The sequence below is a fragment of the Protomyctophum bolini genome (assembly GCF_963924005.1).
Source record: "Protomyctophum bolini genome assembly, chromosome: 15".
Taxonomy (NCBI): Eukaryota; Metazoa; Chordata; class Actinopteri; order Myctophiformes; family Myctophidae; genus Protomyctophum; species Protomyctophum bolini.
Genome location: NC_137876.1, coordinates 15,135,628 through 15,158,998, shown reverse-complemented (window position 1 = coordinate 15,158,998; position 23,371 = coordinate 15,135,628). Strand labels below are relative to the sequence as shown.

The 23,371-nt window shown below is 42.7% G+C and overlaps 1 protein-coding gene across 2 annotated transcripts in view; it reads right to left on the bottom strand.

Moving 5' to 3' along the window:
* Positions 1-6,647: 6,647 nt before the first annotated feature.
* tfb1m (transcription factor B1, mitochondrial) overlaps positions 6,648-23,371 on the bottom strand; it is a 67,546-nt gene continuing 50,822 nt past the window's right edge. For both annotated transcript variants that reach the window (XM_080783879.1, XM_080783880.1), the window contains exons 7-8: positions 11,156-11,283; positions 6,648-7,666 (exon numbers count right to left, since the gene is read on the bottom strand). In XM_080783879.1, coding sequence (XP_080640005.1) covers positions 7,357-7,666; positions 11,156-11,283 — 438 coding nt within the window. In that variant the 3' untranslated portion in view covers positions 6,648-7,356. The remainder of the gene's footprint in view (positions 7,667-11,155; positions 11,284-23,371) is intronic.

Genomic DNA, 23,371 nt, shown 5'->3' with positions numbered 1-23,371 from the left:
CGGCGCGCTATAGTATGCCGTACGATATGGGCTATAGCCCATAGTCCAAAATGATGAGAAACGAGGCTAACTTTTTTTTTCAACATTTCAAAAAACATGGGCTATAACCCATCGTTTTTGTCATTTCGTCATTTTTTTCAAATCCTCAAAAATGATGAAAAACGGCGCGCTATAGTATGCCGTACGATATGGGCTATAGCCCATGGTCCAAAATGATGAGAAACGAGGCTAACTTTTTTTTTCAAAATTTCAAAAAACATGGGCTATAACCCATCGTTTTTGTCATTTCGTCATTTTTTTTAAATCCTCAAAAATGATGAAAAACGGCGCGCTATAGTATGCCGTACGATATGGGCTATAGCCCATGGTCCAAAATGATGAGAAACGAGGCTAACTTTTTTTTTCAAAATTTCAAAAAACATGGGCTATAACCCATCGTTTTTGTAATTTCGTCATTTTTTTCAAATCCTCAAAAATGATGAAAAACGGCGCGCTATAGTATGCCGTACGATATGGGCTATAGCCCATGGTCCAAAATGATGAGAAACGAGGCTAACTTTTTTTTTCAAAATTTCAAAAAACATGGGCTATAACCCATCGTTTTTGTCATTTCGTCATTTTTTTCAAATCCTCAAAAATGATGAAAAACTGCGCGCTATAGTATGCCGTACGATATGGCCTATAGCCCATGGTCCAAAATGATGAGAAACGAGGCTAACTTTTTTTTTCCAAATTTAAAAAAATATGGGCTATAACCCATCGTTTTTGTCATTTCGTCATTTTTTTCAAATCCTCAAAAATGATGAAAAACGGCGCGCTATAGTATGCCGTACGATATGGGCTATAGCCCATGGTCCAAAATGATGAGAAACGAGGCTAAGTTTTTTTTTCAAAATTTCAAAAAACATGGGCTATAACCCATCGTTTTTGTCATTTCGTCATTTTTTTCAAATCCTCAAAAATGATGAAAAACGGCGCGCTATAGTATGCCGTACGATATGGGCTATAGTCCATGGTCCAAAATGATGAGAAACGAGGCTAACTTTTTTTTTCAAAATTTCAAAAAACATGGGCTATAACCCATCGTTTTTGTCATTTCGTCATTTTTTTCAAATCCTCAAAAATGATGAAAAACGGCGCGCTATAGTATGCCGTACGATATGGGCTATAGCCCATGGTCCAAAATGATGAGAAACGAGGCTAACTTTTTTTTCCAAAATTTCAAAAAACATGGGCTATAACCCATCGTTTTTGTCATTTCGTCATTTTTTTCAAATCCTCAAAAATGATGAAAAACGGCGCTCTATAGTATGCCGTACGATATGGGCTATAGCCCATAGTCCAAAATGATGAGAAACGAGGCTAACTTTTTTTTTCAACATTTCAAAAAACATGGGCTATAACCCATCGTTTTTGTCATTTCGTCTTTTTTTTCAAATCCTCAAAAATGATGAAAAACGGCGCGCTATAGTATGCCGTACGATATGGGCTATAGCCCATAGTCCAAAATGATGAGAAACGAGGCTAACTTTTTTTTTCAAAATTTCAAAAAACATGGGCTATAACCCATCGTTTTTGTCATTTCGTCATTTTTTTCAAATCCTCAAAAATGATGAAAAACGGCGCGCTATAGTATGCCGTACGATATGGGCTATAGTCCATGGTCCAAAATGATGAGAAACGAGGCTAACTTTTTTTTTCAAAATTTCAAAAAACATGGGCTATAACCCATCGTTTTTGTCATTTCGTCATTTTTTTCAAATCCTCAAAAATGATGAAAAACGGCGCGCTATAGTATGCCGTACGATATGGGCTATAGCCCATGGTCCAAAATGATGAGAAACGAGGCTAACTTTTTTTTCCAAAATTTCAAAAAACATGGGCTATAACCCATCGTTTTTGTCATTTCGTCATTTTTTTCAAATCCTCAAAAATGATGAAAAACGGCGCTCTATAGTATGCCGTACGATATGGGCTATAGCCCATAGTCCAAAATGATGAGAAACGAGGCTAACTTTTTTTTTCAACATTTCAAAAAACATGGGCTATAACCCATCGTTTTTGTCATTTCGTCTTTTTTTTCAAATCCTCAAAAATGATGAAAAACGGCGCGCTATAGTATGCCGTACGATATGGGCTATAGCCCATAGTCCAAAATGATGAGAAACGAGGCTAACTTTTTTTTTCAAAATTTCAAAAAACATGGGCTATAACCCATCGTTTTTGTCATTTCGTCATTTTTTTTAAATCCTCAAAAATGATGAAAAACGGCGCGCTATAGTATGCCGTACGATATGGGCTATAGCCCATGGTCCAAAATGATGAGAAACGAGGCTAACTTTTTTTTTCAAAATTTCAAAAAACATGGGCTATAACCCATCGTTTTTGTAATTTCGTCATTTTTTTCAAATCCTCAAAAATGATGAAAAACGGCGCGCTATAGTATGCCGTACGATATGGGCTATAGCCCATGGTCCAAAATGATGAGAAACGAGGCTAACTTTTTTTTTCAAAATTTCAAAAAACATGGGCTATAACCCATCGTTTTTGTCATTTCGTCATTTTTTTCAAATCCTCAAAAATGATGAAAAACTGCGCGCTATAGTATGCCGTACGATATGGCCTATAGCCCATGGTCCAAAATGATGAGAAACGAGGCTAACTTTTTTTTTCAAAATTTAAAAAAACATGGGCTATAACCCATCGTTTTTGTCATTTCGTCATTTTTTTCAAATCCTCAAAAATGATGAAAAACGGCGCGCTATAGTATGCCGTACGATATGGGCTATAGCCCATGGTCCAAAATGATGAGAAACGAGGCTAACTTTTTTTTTCAAAATTTCAAAAAACATGGGCTATAACCCATCGTTTTTGTCATTTTGTCATTTTTTTCAAATCCTCAAAAATGATGAAAAACGGCGCGCTATAGTATGCCGTACGATATGGGCTATAGCCCATGGTCCAAAATGATGAGAAACGAGGCTAACTTTTTTTTTAAAAATTTCAAAAAACATGGGCTATAACCCATCGTTTTTGTCATTTTGTCATTTTTTTCAAATCCTCAAAAATTATGAAAAACGGCGCGCTATAGTATGCCGTACGATATGGGCTATAGCCCATGGTCCAAAATGATGAGAAACGAGGCTAATTTTTTTTTCAAATTTTCAAAAAACATGGGCTATAACCCATCGTTTTTGTCATTTTGTCATTTTTTTCAAATCCTCAAAAATGATGAAAAACGGCGCGCTATAGTATGCCGTACGATATGGGCTATAGCCCATGGTCCAAAATGATGAGAAACGAGGCTAACTTTTTTTTCCAAAAATTGCGGTATTGCGGAAATGGTAATTGCGGAAAATGCGGAAATGGTAATTGCGGAATTGCGGAAATGGTAATGCTGAAATTGCGGAATTGCGGAAATGGAAATTGCGGAAATTGCGGAATTGCGGAAATTCCCAAAGTGCGATCCGGGGACCCCCAGGGGTACCTGAGGGAGTTCCAGGGGGGACCCATCTATTTTGTTCATGTTCATAAAGTGCTAAAGTGTTTAAAGCAGTGGTTCCCAAACTTTTTCATGTCAAGGACCACCAAATTGACACTACTTAGCCCGTGGACCCCCATTTGAAAAGATATGCCAGGGACCCCCATAAGAGAAGACGTACACATGTAGACGTCTACATTTAGACGTACACATTTAGACGTCTACATTTAGACGTCTACATTTAGACGTCTGTATACATTTAGACGTCTACATTTAGACGTCTACATTTAAACGTCTACATTTAGACGTATACATTTATTTGTTATCCGTGTTGCGAGGATGAGGGCCGGGGGTACCTGGAAAAATATCTACCCCAAAAGGGGTACCTGGTCCAAAAAAGTTTGGGAACCCCTGATCTACAGGACACAACAGAAATATAAATAGTTGATGTGACATGTTGTCAAATGCTTGTCAAAGCAGTTAGAGCTATTTGGGTGTCCCCTGAACCACTGTAAATAATATTGCAAGATGCTCTGTACTCTGTCGTCAACCCTAAAAGCCAGTCCTGCCTATCAAAATGGGCAGGGGTGAGGTGTAACCATGCACAAAAAGTGTACACAGTGTTGTACCCTAACGCCCTTTTTCTTCTTCTTTCTAATCATTTGTTCGGGCCAAAATAATGCGTTTATTGTGATGTGAATGATTTGTCAGGAGCAGAGTTGGCTTTGTCCAAGGCTTAATTAAAGCTACTTTCTGAAACGTCTATGGAAAAATGAATGGGAAATTCTCTTCCGGTGCCCTGAAAGGGGACTTATATGCTTCTTGTGGAAGTTGTTCTGTCCCGGTTGGTGTTCTTCCAGGCTCTGGCCCCCGGGGGATAAACATGTCATCCAACATGGAGGTGCTGTCTGTCAGGAAGGAGAAGATGCAGAATCCCGTCTCCATCGTATATGGAGAGGAGAAGCAGATCATCAATACACACTGCATGCAAACATGACAGAAGTGGGACACAGTCTCAGGGAGGAAACGCATGCACGCACAAAGCATTGTTATAATATAACATTGGAAGGGATTCAACAAAGGCAAGTTGAAAATAACTTACCGGGTGTAAATATGAGTATATTTTCGTCCCACAGAATGAAGGCAGGGAATGATCTGAGGCCGGGGGGTGGGGGTGGGTTAAGCCTTGTCAAATTGTGTGGCCAGAGTCTATCTCCTGTTTCTGTAGTGTGAGACATCTGTACCCTCTGGACATGATGTACAAGTACACCCCCTGGACATGACGCTAGCATATTGCAGGGACTCACCCACAAATCCAACCCTTGATGCCGAGTGCCAAGCAGGGAAGCACTGGGTCCCATTTCTCAGAGTCTTTGGTATGACCTGGCCGCCGGCCTCCACTCTCAGGGCGGACTCTCGAACCACAAGCCCTCTGACCGCTTGGTATTGACATGAACCCTCCTAGACAACAGATCTGCATGCTCACTCACAAGTCACAACATGTCACGTTGTCAGCTTATACAGTACATTAGTAGATGATCTATTCCATACCAAGTAGAGACCGCCCCTGTGGGACTCCGCCGGTCAACAAAGTATATCGTCTCTGTCGGGTGGAAACCTCATATGTCCGAATCTGTTCATTTATATAAAAATAAAAATAAAATTCAAAAGTAGCAGATCTGCAAGGTCAAAACGCATAGCTTCACGCCACGTTTCAAGCTTGCAAATCTGCTACTTTTGATGGTTTTGTGTGACGCTGTAGTGCGATCGAGTAAGACATGAATTTACAAAAAATGAGGAAATGCTAAAATACAGAGATGAGAGGTTTCTGCCCGACAACAACGATCACTATACATATTGAGTAGTTATTTTAGTCAACTTCTCTAGTACCAACATACTGTAGTGACGTCATACGAGTAAGTACTAAAGCACCTAAAAGGGAAGAAATTCCTTCTCCCCCGAGTAAATCTCAGTAAACCATCTGTTGTACTGGCAGGAAACAGCTCAGGTCAGTATTGTGCACTCCGGGGAAAATGTGGAATAACAAAAAAAATATTTTAGTATTACAGGAACAGGGAGTTCCTGTCTTTCTAACGACGCCTCATTTTGTGCTTCAGTTCATGTTTTCGAGAAAACTACCTCATCATAGCATTAGGACATGCGGTGGATGAATCAGCTAAAGTAGCTCATTTTCTGCACTTACCAGCCTTTTTATGATTTTTTCCCCCAAATGGAAATATGGTATATCGTAATTTTTGAAAGACCTGCCCATAAGTCTCATTTGTCTCATTTAGTCTAGTTGAGTCTTACACTTACAAAAGAAAATTGAGTCCTAATTGTGCAACATAAACACAAAATTATGAAACCAAAGACTTTGCTTTATTAAAGTAAATTAATTGACATATAGCTCACACAACAATGACCGTTTAATATTTTGTCTTCTCCACAAAAAACAAACAAAAACTAAAAAGCAAACGTCCATCTTGAAGTTCTCATGTTCTGTTTAACTGCATGCAATGTTGTCATACCAACATAAAAATGGATCGCGGGAGATTTATTAACTGGACAAGAAAGAGTTCTCTTTGATAGCAGAGCATGATCATACATGTTTAGTGCTTTTCATCACCGTCTCCCCTGTGAATAAGCCTCATCCAGTGCCGAGAGGAGATGAGGAGGAATAGCCTGAATGTGGCGCTGCCATCTTGTTCCCGTTCCCTAAACCACACGATGTCCCACAGGACCAGGTGCTCTGAGAGCTGGAATTGTGTGTGTGTGTGTGTGTGTGTGTGTGTGTGTGTGTGTGTGTGTGTGTGTGTGTGTGTGTGTGTGTGTGTGTCGGTGCACGCGCGGGCATGTATGTGTAGCCAGCCATTACCACACTCATCCTCACACTTCAGAGCCTCCACCTGCGTACGGGAAAAAAACACGCTTTCTGCATTTTCTTTCATTTTCCGTGTCCCCCGACTCCGACCAGAAAATAGCCGATCTGCAAGCTCACAGCGGCTCGCGCCATGACACGCTGTGAGCTTTGCAGATCGGCTATTTCCGTTTGTGCGACACTGGCACGCAACTAAAGTATAAATCCAGTGCTTTATGTCTTGGAGACGTTCCAAGCCTATTTTAGCTACCATCAGCCCCCCCCCCCCCTCTACCTCCATTATCTCCATCATGCTTCCTGTCTCCATTCCAGGCCTGGCTGTAACTGTAACACAGAAAGGTACCCGCTTGCCTTAATGGGAGAAGAGACAAGAGGATGGGCGGACGTTTAAAAAAATGCATGCTTAGGTGGAAATGTCAAAGTGCTCCGAGCGCTCCGTTGGCTGTCTGTCTGTCTGTCTGTCTGTCTGTCTGTCTGTCTGTCTCCGCAACCGACAAGATTAGGCCATTAGCCGCCTTTTCTCCCCCTAAACTCATGGTCCTGTCCACCCTTTCTGTCCACCCTTTCCCCTCTTTAGTAAAAAAGAATTCTCACCAACACAAAGACGCTTTTAAGATGTTGAAAAGGCTACTTTCGTTAGTGGCAATAACAGTCGGAGCCCCCACACCTCACGTCCAAAATACACTTTTTGGACAAAAATAAAATATTTCACCGGAATACCGACCCTCTACAGATCTTGTCGATATAAAAGTGCCATTGACCAGATTTTTTCCGGTGTGTGTGCGGGGGGGGTGGGGGGGGGCTCCGACTGTTCCCACTAAGGAAAGTAGGCTTTCAACTCCTCTGAACCGTAGCGAAAAAAGTATTTTAAATTTACAGACCGACGAGAGGCTGCTCCAGCGGGAGGTGCGCGCAAAGGGCTCCAAAGTAACACAGCGTTAAGGAGAACTCCTTCTCTGCCGCTACGGACCAGAGCTGTTCTCCCGCCAAACATTCTTCATGCTCTTTCTTCAGCAGGGTTGCCGGGCGTTACTGGCGTTCCCGTCGCTGGTGGTGGGGGATGGTGGGATAGGTCAGCCCCACTGGCCGTGGTTCGACCCCTGCCCCCCCCCCCCCCTCCCCGCTCCTCCCTGAAGCAGTAGTCCAGGAGGCCGGGGGGCTCGCGGGCGCAGAGGTGGGCGTAGGCGTCCGCCAGCGCCCGGAACTGCGGGATGGTGAGCTCCGTGGGGCGCAGGGTGGGGTCCACGTCCGCCTCGCGCATCATCTCCGTCGCTAGCTCCCAGCGCCGCGATTCGGGGAACAGCATTCTGGGGGAGAAAGCACATTTTGATTTAGTTTTAGTCATAGTCATTTGTATGAACTTCCATTTAGTTTTAGTCTAATGTTTTGGTGTGGTCTAGTTTTAGTCGACTCAATCTTCAGTTGATTTTGTCGACAAAATGTATTTCGGCGGTGCCTTGATGGCGTCGTAGTAATGCCTGATTTTACACTTGGTTGCATGCTGAAAATGGCTGATCTGCGCCGGGAGATTGTAGATCTGCTGTTTTCAGACGGCAAAAAACATAAAATGACTTGTCTTTTATATTAGTTCTACCTGATCTCTTCTCCACCAGTCCCTCCCTAACATTTCCGTCGAGTTTTTATTTGTTGACGAAATTGTCAATATATTTAGTCATAGTTTTAGTCATGGTAACTACGGACCAAACTTTAGATTTGGTCCGTAGTCGGATAGCAGAGAGAAAGAGAGACAGAAAGAGACTAGTTGTGACAAGCAGGGTCAGCGTTGACACTCGCTCTCAGGCTCGCTTTGATATCACATCGATCATGCAAATTTAATAACCAGGAATTCAAACGCTCGAGAGAAATGAACCCTCAGCGAAATGCCTCCCCAACGTCTCTGAAGTTAATTGAAATCAAACAAGGAGCTGGAATGACTCATGAATATTTAAAGCTCTCAGTAGCTGCTGAGCTCTGCAGGCCGAGGACACGGATACTGATGGAGGGAAACTTCTGAAGTGTTACAGAGCTTTTAACGTGCTTAAAATAGAATATAAATATAAATGTATATAAAACAATGTAGACATCACAGGTATCCAGATGATGTTCTTTCTCTCCACTACAGATATATATTCCAAAGTGAGAGACAGAAGTCAGTGAATGCCGTTGTCGGGCAGAAACCTCCTATCTCCATATTCTAACTTTTTGTGTGTTTTGCTAAATTAACGCCCTGCTGGATCATACTACTCAACAGCATCACGTAAAAGCATCAAAAGTAGCAGATCCACAACCTACAGTGTACTTTCGGCTACTTTTGCTGTTTTTTTAATTAGAATCCTGGAAAGTAACAATTTTGTCGGATTCCACCCGACAGAGACGCTGTACTTCATTGACCAGAGTGCCCCAGGGCTCTGTACTTGGCCCACTCCTTTTCATTCCCTCAACACATAATCTCGCGTTGTGAGCTTGTAGATCTGCAATTTTAGTCCAGTGTTCACCCCAGAATAAGGGGACGCTACGGTGATATTAAACCGCAATCCATCCAATGATCATTAACCTTGTGGTTGAATAGGGCATCCATTAACCCTGTGGTTGAATAGGGAAGCTTAAAACGTAATATATGCTCCGTCCAAATATAACAATGATATTAAGTCCACTCAGTGGTGTGCACAGATAGACACTAGAGGGTGCTAGAGCACTCCCTGCCATTTTCCCTCTGGACAAATGTGCCCTTTTGGAGAAAAATAAATCTATAAATCTCACACTATTAAGGCAACCGGCCGGTTCCGCGCTGCACAAGGTGCCCTTTTTTCACTTGAGCACCTGCCCCTCTAAATGTCTGTGCACGCCACTGAGTCCACTGAAATAATTAATCTAATTTAAAGGTTAAGAATAATTTTTGGATTTAATATGTAGTATTAACTATCAGTGAAATAAATAAATGGCCTCCATACCTGCCCTGATTGCAACAGTTAAACTCTGGTTTGAGATCATTGAGCAAACCGGGAATCACATTTTGGAACAGTTTCCGGAAGCAGTTGCATGTGACTCCACATCTGCTATGCAATTACAATCAGTTCAAGGATCCCCATGACTCTGAGAGTTACAGACCTGTAAGGGGGAATTGTTAACCCTGCATTGCAAGACTAAACAATGAACATCAATTATGATGTTTAGGTGAAAAAATAACAGAATTTCTTAATTTTCTTAATTAAATTATGAATTAATTAAAATATAAATGTAGCCAAAAAGCTACGCTGGGGCTTGCGGGGTTAAGGAAGTGGAACCCTAGAACTCACTCAGTCCTCTACCCCACCCCTCCCTTCACCCATCCTTCCCTCTCACAGTTACATAAGTTGTGAGCCCGCCTCGTCTTTTTCTATGACACTTCAATGACTCATAATTGCCGCTTTGGTTTGAGCAGCTATAGCGCTGCCTTTGTTAGCCACGGCCCGCCCACGCATCTTAATGGGCACACGGGGGCGCCGGGCTGTGGCGCTCGCTTCACGTTGGCTGACGCTTTCAACTGTCCAGCTTTGATGAAGAGCTGGCGAACACACAGTGTTCACAGTTGGATCATGGCGGATTTAGTTGCCGTCTGCAAAGACCTCATAGGCCTACTGTATGTCTACTGTATGTCTAAAAGTGTTACTTTACATAATTGAAATCCAAAAATAGCTGACTCTACAAGCTCAAAACGCGTCACATCGCTGCTATAGGGCATAAATAAAATCAGTGGTTTTCAACCTTTTTCCACATCAAGGTCCATTATTTATTCGGCATTTGAGCCACGACATGACATTTAGCCTCTCAGACACAAAACTAAAGAATATTTTGTTATCGTTGGATAAGATTATGTCCAAAATTCCATGCCGTTGGCAAATGTTGACAAAATACACATTTTTCTACATTCTCTAATTGTGTAGACTTCTTGTAAATTAAGTAATGCAGATGTTTAACAATAATGTAACTCTTGAGAGCATAAAACAACGCATCAGACAAGCTCCTTGAGCTTGTAGATCTGCTATTTTGCGGTGCACGACACTCCATGGGGGAGGCAGTTTAGTGACCAGGATTACTGCATGTTTTTTGTGAGGGTACCTACCCTAGGGGACACGGGGAGAACATGCAAACTCCACACAGAAAGGCCCTTTCGCCAACCCCGCCTTCGGGTATGGGCACTGATGACGCGGAGGAGGAAACACGCCGCCAGCGCCCACAGCGTCCCGAGCGGGAATCGAACCCAGGACCTTCTAGCTGTGAGGCGACAGCACTACCAACTGTGCCACCGTGCCCCCATTCCGTCCAATTCTAAGAAAAGATTATGTGTTAGACGGCCCATCGTGGTCCCGTCGCTAGTCGCGTTAGAACTAATCATACCTCCCGTTGTTGTCGATGGCATGGAGAGTGTTTTGGCTACATCTAGCTACTGCAGATACATCCTCTAGAGTGTTTTGGCTACATCTAGCTACTGCAGATACATCCTCTAGAGTGTTTTGGCTACATCTAGCTACTGCAGATACATCCGGGATAGAGTGTTTTGGCTACATCTAGCTACTGCAGATACATCCGGGATAGAGTGTTTTGGCTACATCTAGCTACTGCAGATACATCCGGGATAGCATCCGGTCCGTCGCTAAATGTGCTCCGCTGCTATAAATCGCTGGGCGCTCTGATTTAATGGATTAAATAACCCCGGGCGTTGACAGCAGGATGAAAAGATTTAAGATTGTGGCAAAACTAATGATGCATTTAAAAAAAATGGGGTGCAGGGATGGATGGATGGATGGTGTTCTTACGATATTCCGTTGTGGCAGTACTTCCTACGGAACTGGAAAACATTCCTGACAACCTTCTCCACCAGCTTGAAGGGCTGTTGGATCTGCGGACGAGCCAGAGGAGTGAAATGGACCACTCCCACATCCACCTGGAAGCAGCACGCACACGCACACACACACACACACACACACACACACACACACACACACACACACACACACACACACACACACACACACACACACACACACACACACACACACACACACACACACACACACACACACACACACACACACACACTTTAGGCATTTAATGTAGCAGACAGTTCTTAATCCTGACTCAGTGATTTACAACAAGCAAGAACAAGGTAATACATCAAATGCATAGTATAAGTCATCTAGGATCATAAGTAAACTAAGAACCTGTCATCCGACTAACAGTACAGTATGCATACATTGAAACTATAAACACTATAGCAGGCTATAGAACACATTTTTTAAAGATTGTCAAGCTGAAAGAGCATGCGGACCTGCCACTTTTGATTTTATATTGCGCGGCGCTGTAGTATGATAGGAGGTTTCTGCAGTGAAATGCAAAAGTGCTTTAGCAGAGTGCTGAGAACTGGATTGCTGAGGGGAGAGAAAGAAGTAAAATCAGGAGGGACTGTAGACAGCATGGAGTGTGAGGAGAATATGAGAGAGAGACAAAGAGAGCCGAGAGAGAGACAGAGACAGAGAGACAAACAGAGAGAGAGAGAGAGACAGACAAACAGAGATAGAGAGAGATAAACAGAAAGAGAGCGAGACAAACAGAGAGAGAGAGACAGAGAGACAAACAGAGAGAGAGAGAGACAAAGAGAGAGAGAGACAAACAGAGATAGAGAGAGATAAACAGAGAGAGAGAGAGAGACAAACAGAGAGAGAGAGACAAACAGAGAGAGAGAGACAAACAGAGAGAGAGAGACAAACAGAGATAGAGAGAGATAAACAGAAAGAGAGCGAGACAAACAGAGAGACAGAGACAGAGAGGATAACTAGGTGGTACAGTACTACAGTATAAGCTAGTGGCTATTGGGTTCGTTCTGGTTGCCACAGTAACACCTTTGTGATGGACCATAGAAACCGAGTCGCTTTCCCTCTCACACACACTCTGTCTGTGTGTCTTTTTCTCTCTACCAGTCATTGGTTTCAATGCCATGGTGTTTTATACTGTATGACTAAAGTGTGAGTCACTGCCAGCTCCACTGTTGCCAGTATAGGTGAGGGTCTGAGACAGAAAACAGCAACTGCAGGGGAGTGTGTGTGTGTGTGTGTGTGTGTGTGTGTGTGTGTGTGTGTGTGTGTGCGTGACAGGGTTTGGTGTGTTGTGCTTCAGTGTGATTTGAAAGGGAAGGGAGAAGAGTGGTAGAATTGAGGCTTTTTGCATTAGCGACGCATCCCTCGTCAGAGAAGCATATTATTAAAGCATTTAGGACTGATGGCTTTTCTTCTGGTCACAGCCTGTCTCGTTATGGTTCAGCTTGTCCTTGTAGCGGCTAGCAGTGTTAATTCTACCAGAATACTCTGGGTTAGGAGTAGTGGATATGAGGGCATGATTCTCTGTGTCTGGGGTTAGGAGTAGTGGATATGAGGGCATGGTTCTCTGTGTCTGGGGTTAGGAGTAGTGGCTATGGGGGCATGGTTCTCTGTGTCTGGGGTTAGGAGTAGTGGATATGAGGGCATGGTTCTCTGTGTCTGGGGTTAGGAGTAGTGGCTATGGGGGCATGGTTCTCTGTGTCTGGGGTTAGGAGTAGTGGCTATGGGGGCATGGTGCTCTGTGTCTGGGGTTAGGAGTAGTGGCTATGGGGGCATGGTTCTCTGTGTCTGGGGTTAGGAGTAGTGGCTATGGGGGCATGGTTCTCTGTGTCTGGGGTTAGGAGTAGTGGATATGGGGGCATGGTTCTCTGTGTCTGGGGTTAGGAGTAGTGGATATGAGGGCATGGTTCTCTGTGTCTGGGGTTAGGAGTAGTGGCTATGGGGGCATGGTTCTCTGTGTCTGGGGTTAGGAGTAGTGGATATGAGGGCATGGTTCTCTGTGTCTGGGGTTAGGAGTAGTGGCTATGGGGGCATGGTTCTCTGTGTCTGGGGTTAGGAGTAGTGTTGCTCTCAAATCTCAGACATGCTTTTATTTGTTATTGTCAGTAGTTAGTAGTAAGAGAAGTGGCCTGCAACACTGGGTAAATACAGAATAGATATATTATATTTAACTCTAAATATATAGGAGAGGATGTTACACTATTCATTATACATGTCTAAAATTGACTTTGAGCTTTTTTGTTAAATAAACATTTGACCTCTTATTTTAAGTTATTTTATACCATTTTGGAACCGAAATAGGGAACCGTTAAGAACCGGAATCGGTACCGGACTCACAAAAATCCTAACGATACCCATCCCTAGTTAGGAGTAGTGGATATGACTGTCTCTGGGTTTAGGAGTTGGGCTGGAAGTGAGAGTCCTGGCTCCAGTTTGTTCTCCTCTGTCAGCCCTAAGCCGATATGACAAACTGTTGAAGTAATCATGCCAGACAAAGCAGTGCCTAGCCTCCTTCTCACTCACATCCCCCCTCCTATCTCTCTCTCTCTCCATTTCTCTGATCTCTCTCTTTCGCTGCCTCTCCAATCTTTTAAGCACACACACACACACACACACACACACACACACTTCAAACTCAGTCCATGTCTTTCGCTCACTCCCCCACGGCTGATTTGTACTATAGTGGCGTGCCGGTGTTGCGCGGCCAAAATAACTGCTCTACAAGCTCAACGCGGCGTGCCATGAGCTGGACACTGCGTATTTTACTCTCCTACACGTTATCGTATCGTCCACTCTGTTCGTTTTCCCAGAGGTCAGTCCGGCAGCACAAGGATCAAAAAAGCCCATCAATGGCTCGGGAGATAACCTTCACACTCCTCTGTTGCTGCTCGATGTGTGAATGTGCTGCATGTCTGGAAAGCACAGCAGAGCATCGTTTGAAGATTGTACTCTCAGACGAATGCTTTACGAATGCCGTGCTTTCCTTGCAGACGGACCAGAGCCCTGTTTGAGAGGAGGACGCTCTGATGTGTAGGAGGGCTTATGGTTCACAACATACTGGACAGCACCACAGAGTGGTCGCCTGTCGGTCTGTCCATCCATCCGGCTGTCTGCCTGCCTTGTCTCTATGTATAGTCTTCTATAGAAACAGTCCGCACTCCTCACTCACAAGGTGAATTCTTTGGATTATTTACCACAGCAGCAGTCTCTGACAAACGGACGTGTTTCAGCTATTCAGGCCTTCATCAGTGTTTTCCGTCTGCCTGTAGAGTACAGTTGCTGTAATGTTGCTGGTTGTCCCTGGTGGGTGTGAAGGGCCAATATAGCTGACTGGTTGAGTGGATTGACAGTCTAGGGTGAGAGCTGTGGGGAGTGGGGACCGTCGTCACCGATATGAGGAGGAGGAGGATGCTGCTGTGTGACTCAATGTCCACAGGACAGACATGGATACAGGACTGACATGAGGGGGTGGTGGGGATATACTGTGGTTTTGTTAAAGGACATACAGTACGGTTGTACAATCTGAAAAAGACGTTGAATTGAATTACAGCCCAGAGCTCAAAACGTGGCGCGATGATCTGCTACTTTTGATGCTTGTGTGTGACGCTGTAGTATGATCAAGTAGGGCGTTTAATTTCCGAAAAGAAAATAGTTAGAAATGGAGATAAGAGGTTTCTGCCCGTCAACAGCGATATGTTAAGTGCATTCATATGAATGTACAGTACAGTATTCATTTCATTTCATTTCATATTTATTTATTTCATTTCAGTTTGGTTTTTACATACTTATATTCATTTTACATATTTTTTTTTTTACATATTCCAAAACTGAAAAGAAAAGGAGCAGGAAGAAGATAAATCTTATTTATACCTGCCCCTATCAAAATAAAAAAATAAAACAACTAACAACTAAACCCTAACCCTAACCCTCACCCTAACCCTAAAAAAGAGAACAACAAGACGAAATAACATAGAGCTCAACAAGAGAACAAACAAAAACAAAACAAAACAACGCTAAGGGAACAAAATAACACTTATCTAACCTTCTCGTTCATATCTTAACATTTTTTCCTTTTTAAACACTTTCTTAAACTGAAACACTGTTGTACAACTCTTCAACTCCTGGTTTTGTGAATTCCATAATTTTATACCTGTGACATTTGTTTTAGTGTAGTCCGGGCGAACAGATGTTTAAAATCATGTCTTCTTCTGTGGTTCTCATCCTCTGAGCTAAACACAAATGACTTCTGTAACTGTATTGGTAAAGATCTGTTTTTCGCTCTAAACACCACCAATAATGTACGTAATTCAACCAAATCCATGATTTTTAAAACACCTGATAACATAAAAAGCCTATTGGTGTGTGCTCTGAAGTCTTCTTTATACATGATTCTTAACGCTCTTTTTTGTAACATTATCAAGGGAGTCATATTACTCTTGAATGAGTTGCCCCATACTTCCAGACAGTAAATAAAATATGGTAAAACCAGTGTACAATACAACATCCTCAATAAATTCGTATCCAAATCATATTTTACTTTGTTCAAAATAAAAATACTTTTTGCCACCTTGGCTTTTATATATGCTATATGATTTTTCCATGATAATTTCTCATCTAATATAACACCCAAAAACCTAAATTCATTCACTCTTTCAATATTCACTCCATCTATAGAGAGAGTAATTTCATCCTTTTTCCTATTAGAGAAAATCATAAACTTGGTTTTCTTCAAATTCAATGATAACTTATTTTTATTAAACCATTTTTTTTAATTTATCCATTTCACTTGTAATACTTTCTGCTACCTTTTTTAAGTTATCCCCGGAACAAAAGAAATTAGTGTCGTCTGCAAACAAAACAAACTGCATTAACTTTGACACTTCACAAATATCATTGATGTACAAAATAAAAAGTTTGGGTCCCAAGACCGAGCCCTGCGGTACCCCACACTCAAGCCTCATATAATCAGATTTAAGATCCCCCAACTGTACATATTGTTGTCTGTTGTGAAGGTAACTGATCAACCAATCTAGCACTACACCTCTCACCCCATAATTATTTAATTTGGATATTAAAATAGTATGATCAATTGTGTCGAACGCTTTTTTGAGGTCAATAAAGACCCCTATTGCGTGTTTATGATTGTCTATTGCTGTTGTTATTTCATCGTTTATTTTCATGAGTGCCAGAGCTGTGGACCGGTTGGTCCGAAAGCCATACTGACTCTCACTCAGTAAGTTGTTCTTTTCAATAAATGAATCCAATCTTTGTCCATACAGTTTTTCAAGCACTTTCGAAAACTGGGAAAGCAGCGACACTGGTCTATAATTAGTAAAATCATGTTTATTTCCTGTTTTAAAAAGTGGTATAACCTTTGCCATTTTCATCCTGTCGGGGAAAACTCCTGTATTAAAAGAAAGATTACAGATATAACTAAGAGGTTTAATTATACAGTCAATAGTCTTCTTTACAATGATCATATCTATCCCATCACAATCGGTTGATGTTTTGTTCTTTGATTTAGCTACAATTGATTTAATTTCATTTTCACTCACTTCTCCCAGAAACATGGACTGAATTATTCTACTTCCCCCTTCATCATTTTCATTTTCCCCAGCATGTTGTGGAATGGCATTGGCCAGGCTTGGCCCTACATTAACAAAAAAAGAATTGAATTCATTCACCACTTCATTTATATTTTCTATCACTCTCTTGTTGTCATTAATAAAATAAGTGGGCAATTCTGTGGATGTATTTTTATTCCCTATTACCTGATTTAATATTTTCCAAGTACCTTTAAGATTATTTTTGTTTTCTTCTAACCTTTTGTTATAGTATTCTTTCTTTGCTTGTCTCATTATGATTACCAGTTTATTTTTATACACCTTGTATTTATTTTCAGCCGTCTTTGTCCTGAATTTCATAAAATCTCTATAAAGTTTGTTTTTCTTTTTGCATGCATTTTGTAAACCTTTTGTTAACCAGGGCTTGTTATTGTACCTATTCTTATTTCTGCATTGTGTTAATGGGCACCGTTTATTATAATGGGATAGAAAACGATTCAGAAATGACTCATATGCATCATTTATCCCTTCTGCATACACTCCTTTCCATTCTTCATTTAATAGGTCATTTCTTAATTTATTTATTGATTCCTCCGTTCTTATCCTAATATATCTGTGACAATTTTCCTCTCTCCTACTCTTTATTTGACTGTTGAACGTTACAAATACTGGCAAATGATCGCTTATGTCATTTATTATTAACCCACTCTTAATATCATCCTTTAATACATTGATAAAAATGTTGTCAATCAGCGTTGCGCTGGTTGTTGTAATTCGACTGGGCTTGGTAATTAAGGGGTAGAACCCTCTACTATATAATGTGTCCAGAAAATCTGATGTTGCTTTATGATTCAGTACCCTGATTAGATCTATGTTGGTATCTCCACAAATTAGACATGTCTTATTTTCATTTAATCCATTCATTAGTTCTTCTAGTCTTTCTTTGAACAATTCTACATTAGACCCAGGTGTTCTGTAAACACACATGACAACAATATTTTTCATCCCTTCTATATATATATTCATATACTGCGCGCACACACACACGCACGCACGCACGCACTCCCCTGTAGCTGCTATGTTTTCTGTCTCAGACACACACACACACACACACACACAGGTACAGTAGAGGACATGAAAGGGCAATTCATTTAGCGGAACAGGCCCCCTGTGGTGAGCTGAGGAGCTCTGCATTTTTCTGCATCCTTGAAGGCTGTGCTACGGTCGTGTTACTGCATTGTGTGTGTGTGTGTGTGTGTGTGTGTGTGGGGGGGGGGGGGGGGGGGGGGGGACTCATCCCTCCTTCTCAGCTGTCTTTTGTTTTCCTGGGCCAGGGTGGGGGGAGAAGGGGGGGGTGCATAATTGGGGGGAGGTAAACTAAAGTGGTCCACGGACGCGCAAAGGATCCCTAATGAGGTGTTTAGATCTGCTCCGCCGCATACGGCGATGGCGGCGCTTTGGCAGACACTTCCTTCCATCCGAACCGCCGCATGCACTCTCTCTTATCAGATCTAATAGCTTGACTCTCTCTCTCTCTCTCTCTCTCTCTGTCTGGGGTGCCCAGAGATGACGCCTGCCTGCGTGCCAGGATGTGCTGCAGTGGAGGTGTAGCGGGAGGGCGCGGTGGGCAATTAATCCAAAGTTATCTCATCGACCCCCACACTCTCCTTCAGACCTCCCAAAACAACCTGATACCGACTGCTACTGCACGGCCTTAAGCCCACCTCATTCCAACACACGGATAGATTGGGGGGGATGGCTGCAGGGTAGAAGACGTGGGTTATGCAAATAACCAAAATACATTTTAGTTGACTAAATCAACTTCATATTTAGCCGACTAAAATCTTATGATGTTTAGTCGACTAAAACTAGACCAACACCAAAACATTCCAGGTGACAAAAAATGTGACTAAAAACTAAATGAAAACTATTCAAAAGACTGTGACTAAAACTAAAATCAAAATTTGCTGTCAAAATCAACACTGTGCAACAGCCTCCTATATAACGGTGCCTCTACCAAAGTCCTCAATATAAACCACAGTACAGAATGTACCGCGCTGCTCGCTGCCCGCCTACACACCAGAACCACATCACACCTGCCCTCTGTGACCTTCACTCGCTCCCAGTCAAATAAATACAGCTTTTCTTTATCGTTGCTGTCGGTGCAGAAACCTCTTATCTCCATGCTTTCTCTTTTTGTGTTTTAATGTTGTCTGCTAATTCCCCCACACAGTAACTCTGACTTCTCTTATCTTTCACGACCGGTTCGAACGCGGGGCGGCTCGCCGGAACCTGGCCGGCACCCTGGCCGTGTTCCTGTGGGTCTGGAAGTTCCAGGGACCTCCACACGCATGTTGCACTCAGTTTATTTATTTTTTTCTTAAATAAATAATTCCCCACTTGATCTGCTTACTACGGCTTCACACAAAAAGTAGCAGATCCGCAAGCTTGAGACGCGTCAATTCTCGCCGCATTTCGAGATTGTAGATCTGGCACTTTAAATTTGAATGGTGAAAAGTACAGTAACAGCTTTCGACAGAGGTGGTTTGCACCCGACAGAGACTCCTGACCTCCTACAGTACAATGACCTCCACCCACTGCCAACGGACTTAAAGCCACCGCCAAAATCCACCCTCAGACTTGCCTTCCACACTCAATTTAACTGAATAATAATTTGTTGCGTTTTCACCTCAAAACGCCGTTCTCGTCTAAAGGGACCCCAGCAAAGTCACTTATTTTCCTATGAAAAACGTTCTTGTCTAAAGACCACCTTAGGCTGATTAGGCAGAGCCTTTTGTGGTGGTTCTGGAGAACCGTGGGTCCGACCGACTCGACACCGGGCACTGCACTCCCTGTGGGGGTGTGGAACGCGTGTGTTGAATTTGAAGTCGGTGGGGCGAACAGTTTTTGAGTTACGTGCATTACAACCGTACACACACACACACACACACACACACACACACACACACACACACACACACACACACACACACACACACACACACACACACACACACACACACACACACACACACACACACACACACACACACACACACACACACACACACACACACACACACACACACACACACACACACACACACACACACACACACATTGCGCATTTATAGTAGGATTATTACACAATGATTAATAAACATAACATTGCACAATTCACCTCCCCATCCATGCATCAGGCTCACGGGAGGCACAAATAATTATGGTGAGCACAAACACAGGCAATCATCTTAATTGGTAATAATAATGAAAATATCCCCATATGGTTTATTTGATTATGAACCATGGTCAATCTGGCCGTGGTAAAGCAGGAGATTTGAGCTCTCTGTATAATGCCTACAGTATCATGGGTTCTGGTTATGACCTTGATCAGTCTATTCCGAGCTGACTGTACAGCTTGGTTTTGAGGGATTTGATTAGGCCCTCGAACTCAAATGTAAAATTGGTACCCTTGAGTCGTTTTAAAACCTTGGTGAGCATACAGACCCCCACAATATGTAACTGTTTTTAGATCATTTTGAAATCTGTCGTAGCTTCCATTTGTAAACCTACTGTATGTAATTCACATGTATACCTTTTGTTTTTCTTTTCCTTATCTTCTGATGTATTGTGATGTTTTTCTATGTGATTGTATTACTCGACGACACTAAAAATGTGTTTGATTACTCAGTGGAATTTCGAGAATAAATAAAAAGTTGTCAGTCCGGAGACCTTGCTGGCCATATTTTGGTCGTCTAAAAGTTACCCTCCAAGATACAACCCTAGGATAATGTTGCTGCTATACGGTATGCATTCCGCATTTAGTTTGACCTTGACGTCAGTGCTCTTTCCTAATTAGATTTTGGAGCCAAACAGAATGGATTCCGTCTTCCCTTAGTGTGAAAACATAACTTGTTATCGATAAGCCAGGCGTTAACATTAGCCAATCCTTCACTCGGGGCGGTCTCAAGAGTGTCTTGATCCTGATGGGACATTAGCAGAGGAGAATCACCAGCGTACAGGAAACAAATCACAGTTACAGGGATCTGTCAGATCTGTCTGATCAGTAAGACATCACAGATTGAGGCTTTTGACCTTTATGAAATATCCCATCCAGACCATTCATGTTTCATGGAAGATGCTTCTGAATATAATCTATTGCTATTGTCTGACCACTTCAAATACAATTTCATATTAAAATAAATTACTAATAACTGTAAATAGACAATCTGCTATTTTCAGTGTGTGAGCGACACGCTTCTATGGAATCCAAAATGCCAAATGTCAAGAGGACTTTAATCCATAACCGCGTTGATTGCACCATTTAAAATGCCACGGGCACACAGGGCAGAAACCACGGCACAGGTACTATCAGCAAGAGGCCATGACAGCCCACAGGCTGCATCAACGGGATGGAACAGGGCTTTGCATTAGGGACAAATCAATTCCTCCACCTGTCACATCAACATGTCGTCTGGATGGGGAGGGGGGGCTGCTGCATGCTTCTTAACAGGACCGCGGATGATGCAAGATAGGGATGCCATCTGCTTGGGTGCAGGAAAGGCAATAAAAAAAGGGAATGCCTTTAATTTCACTCTCTCTGCTCTGGAATAATTAGGTCATTTATATTCCCCACTTCATGATTTAAGAGTGGAGCTCTGGAGGAAGAGGGGGGACGTCGATATTGGGACTATACGGGGAGCAGCATTCCAGCCATCGGGCTTGTCCAAGTCACTTTGCGGCAGTGATTTATGGACGGCCGCGCTACATGGCTTCACTACGTAATATATCCCCCTCTCCGCCATTAATCCTCCCCTGATAACCTTAACACCAAGGAGCTTCCATCCTAAATCATGTGCCTCGCAGAGCGCTTCCCTTCACTCAGGTGCTCTGTACATGCCCTATATATATATATCCCCACACCCCCCAAGGCTTCCCCCATCTACCCCCCCCCCTGAAATAGTTTGCATCCGGGGAGGCCCTGCACTGTGACTTATTGGCCCCGTCTGACAACATTAACTACTTCAGCCCTACACTTCAACAAGCTCCACCAGCTTGTAGATCATCCATTTTTGCCAATTCCATTTTTATAATTGAACATTGCCGTCGATAACGACATGCCTATAATCCACCTGTGCACATGGATTAACCCCTGTTGGTGTTTTATAGCATTATGTTATACTTTAGCTATTGAAAAATAGCAGATCTACAAGTCCTATCGCGGCACTCGGTGCCACGCTACGAGCTTGTAGGTCTGCTATTTTGGTGCAAATCTGTGGTGCAAATCTTTGAATATACAGTATATTCTTTCAGGGCGAAAGTTTTTTTAACCAATTTTTTGCTTCTGAGGGGTTCCTGGAACTACATATTATCAGATGGCGTTCACCGGCCAATTACATATATTTTTGGGGGTCCTTGACATGAAAATGACATAGAAACATATAGGGTCAGGATTTAGAAGACATTTGTAGAATCGTCCTCAGGTCAAAATGGGTTAAAGCGAAAATAATAAATCTCACGACTGGAAATGTTTGTATGGCCATGTCCTAAATGTGCTATTTGTGAAACAGTGTGAAAGGAGCCGCCCACACCGATCCCTAAACAAATGAACACAGTTATGTTCCTGCTGTTCCACACACTGCCAACCAGGTGAACACAGTTACAGTATGTCCCTGCTGTTCCACACACTGCCAACCAGGTGAACACAGTTACAGTATGTCCCTGATGTTCCACACCCTGCACCAACCAGGTGCATAAGTCATAGTTTGACCTCTTAAAATGCTCTAACCTTAAAATAAGAACCGGAAACAGCTTATCTACGTACAAGCTCCTCAATGCGAAATGTAGAAAAGATAGATTCGCCGCGCAACATGCTTCAATAGAAGACCTGCTGGCTTCTATGGAATCCAAAATGACAGAATGAATCATGGCCGTGGCGACTGAGGACTTTAATCCATGTGCACAAGAGATACTCTACAAGTCTGCAGGGCCGTGCACACAAAGGGGGCTTCAGCCCCTGCCCTTTCATCCGTCTGTAAAACAACTGCCCTCTCCCAGACCACAAATGAATGCAGCCATTTACTATGGTGAAAGACTTTCCATGCCATGCCGGAAGGCAGCATTCAGGAGAATGAACTTGAACGCAGCATTTTGCGTTTTGCAAATTAGTTTAGAAATCCATGTCGTACACCACATCTCCACTAGCTAAAGAAGCTGGTTTGCGCCCGGAAAATAGCTGACCTACAAGCTCTCAACGCTTGGGGAAATCCATCCCAGAATGCTCTTGCTCCTAGGAGTGAAATCGCCTCATGCGCTTTTGAGCAACTTAATGCAAGTGGATGGGAGGAGGAATCCGGTGCCGTCTCTATTCATATATACTCTAAGCTCTGCACGTCTCTGCATGTCTGCCTTCTGCAGTATAGTGCCGCCTATCCATTGCCAATGAATTTAATCACGTACCTTATGTATGTACTATATGTATTTATGGACTTGGAGTGATTTGTCTGTGCCTTCCAGTTATTTGACCTGTGCTGTGTGCTATAATGCGTTCCCTTTCTTCTCACTTCTCTATTCTAATTCTGTTAGCGATGCTGAG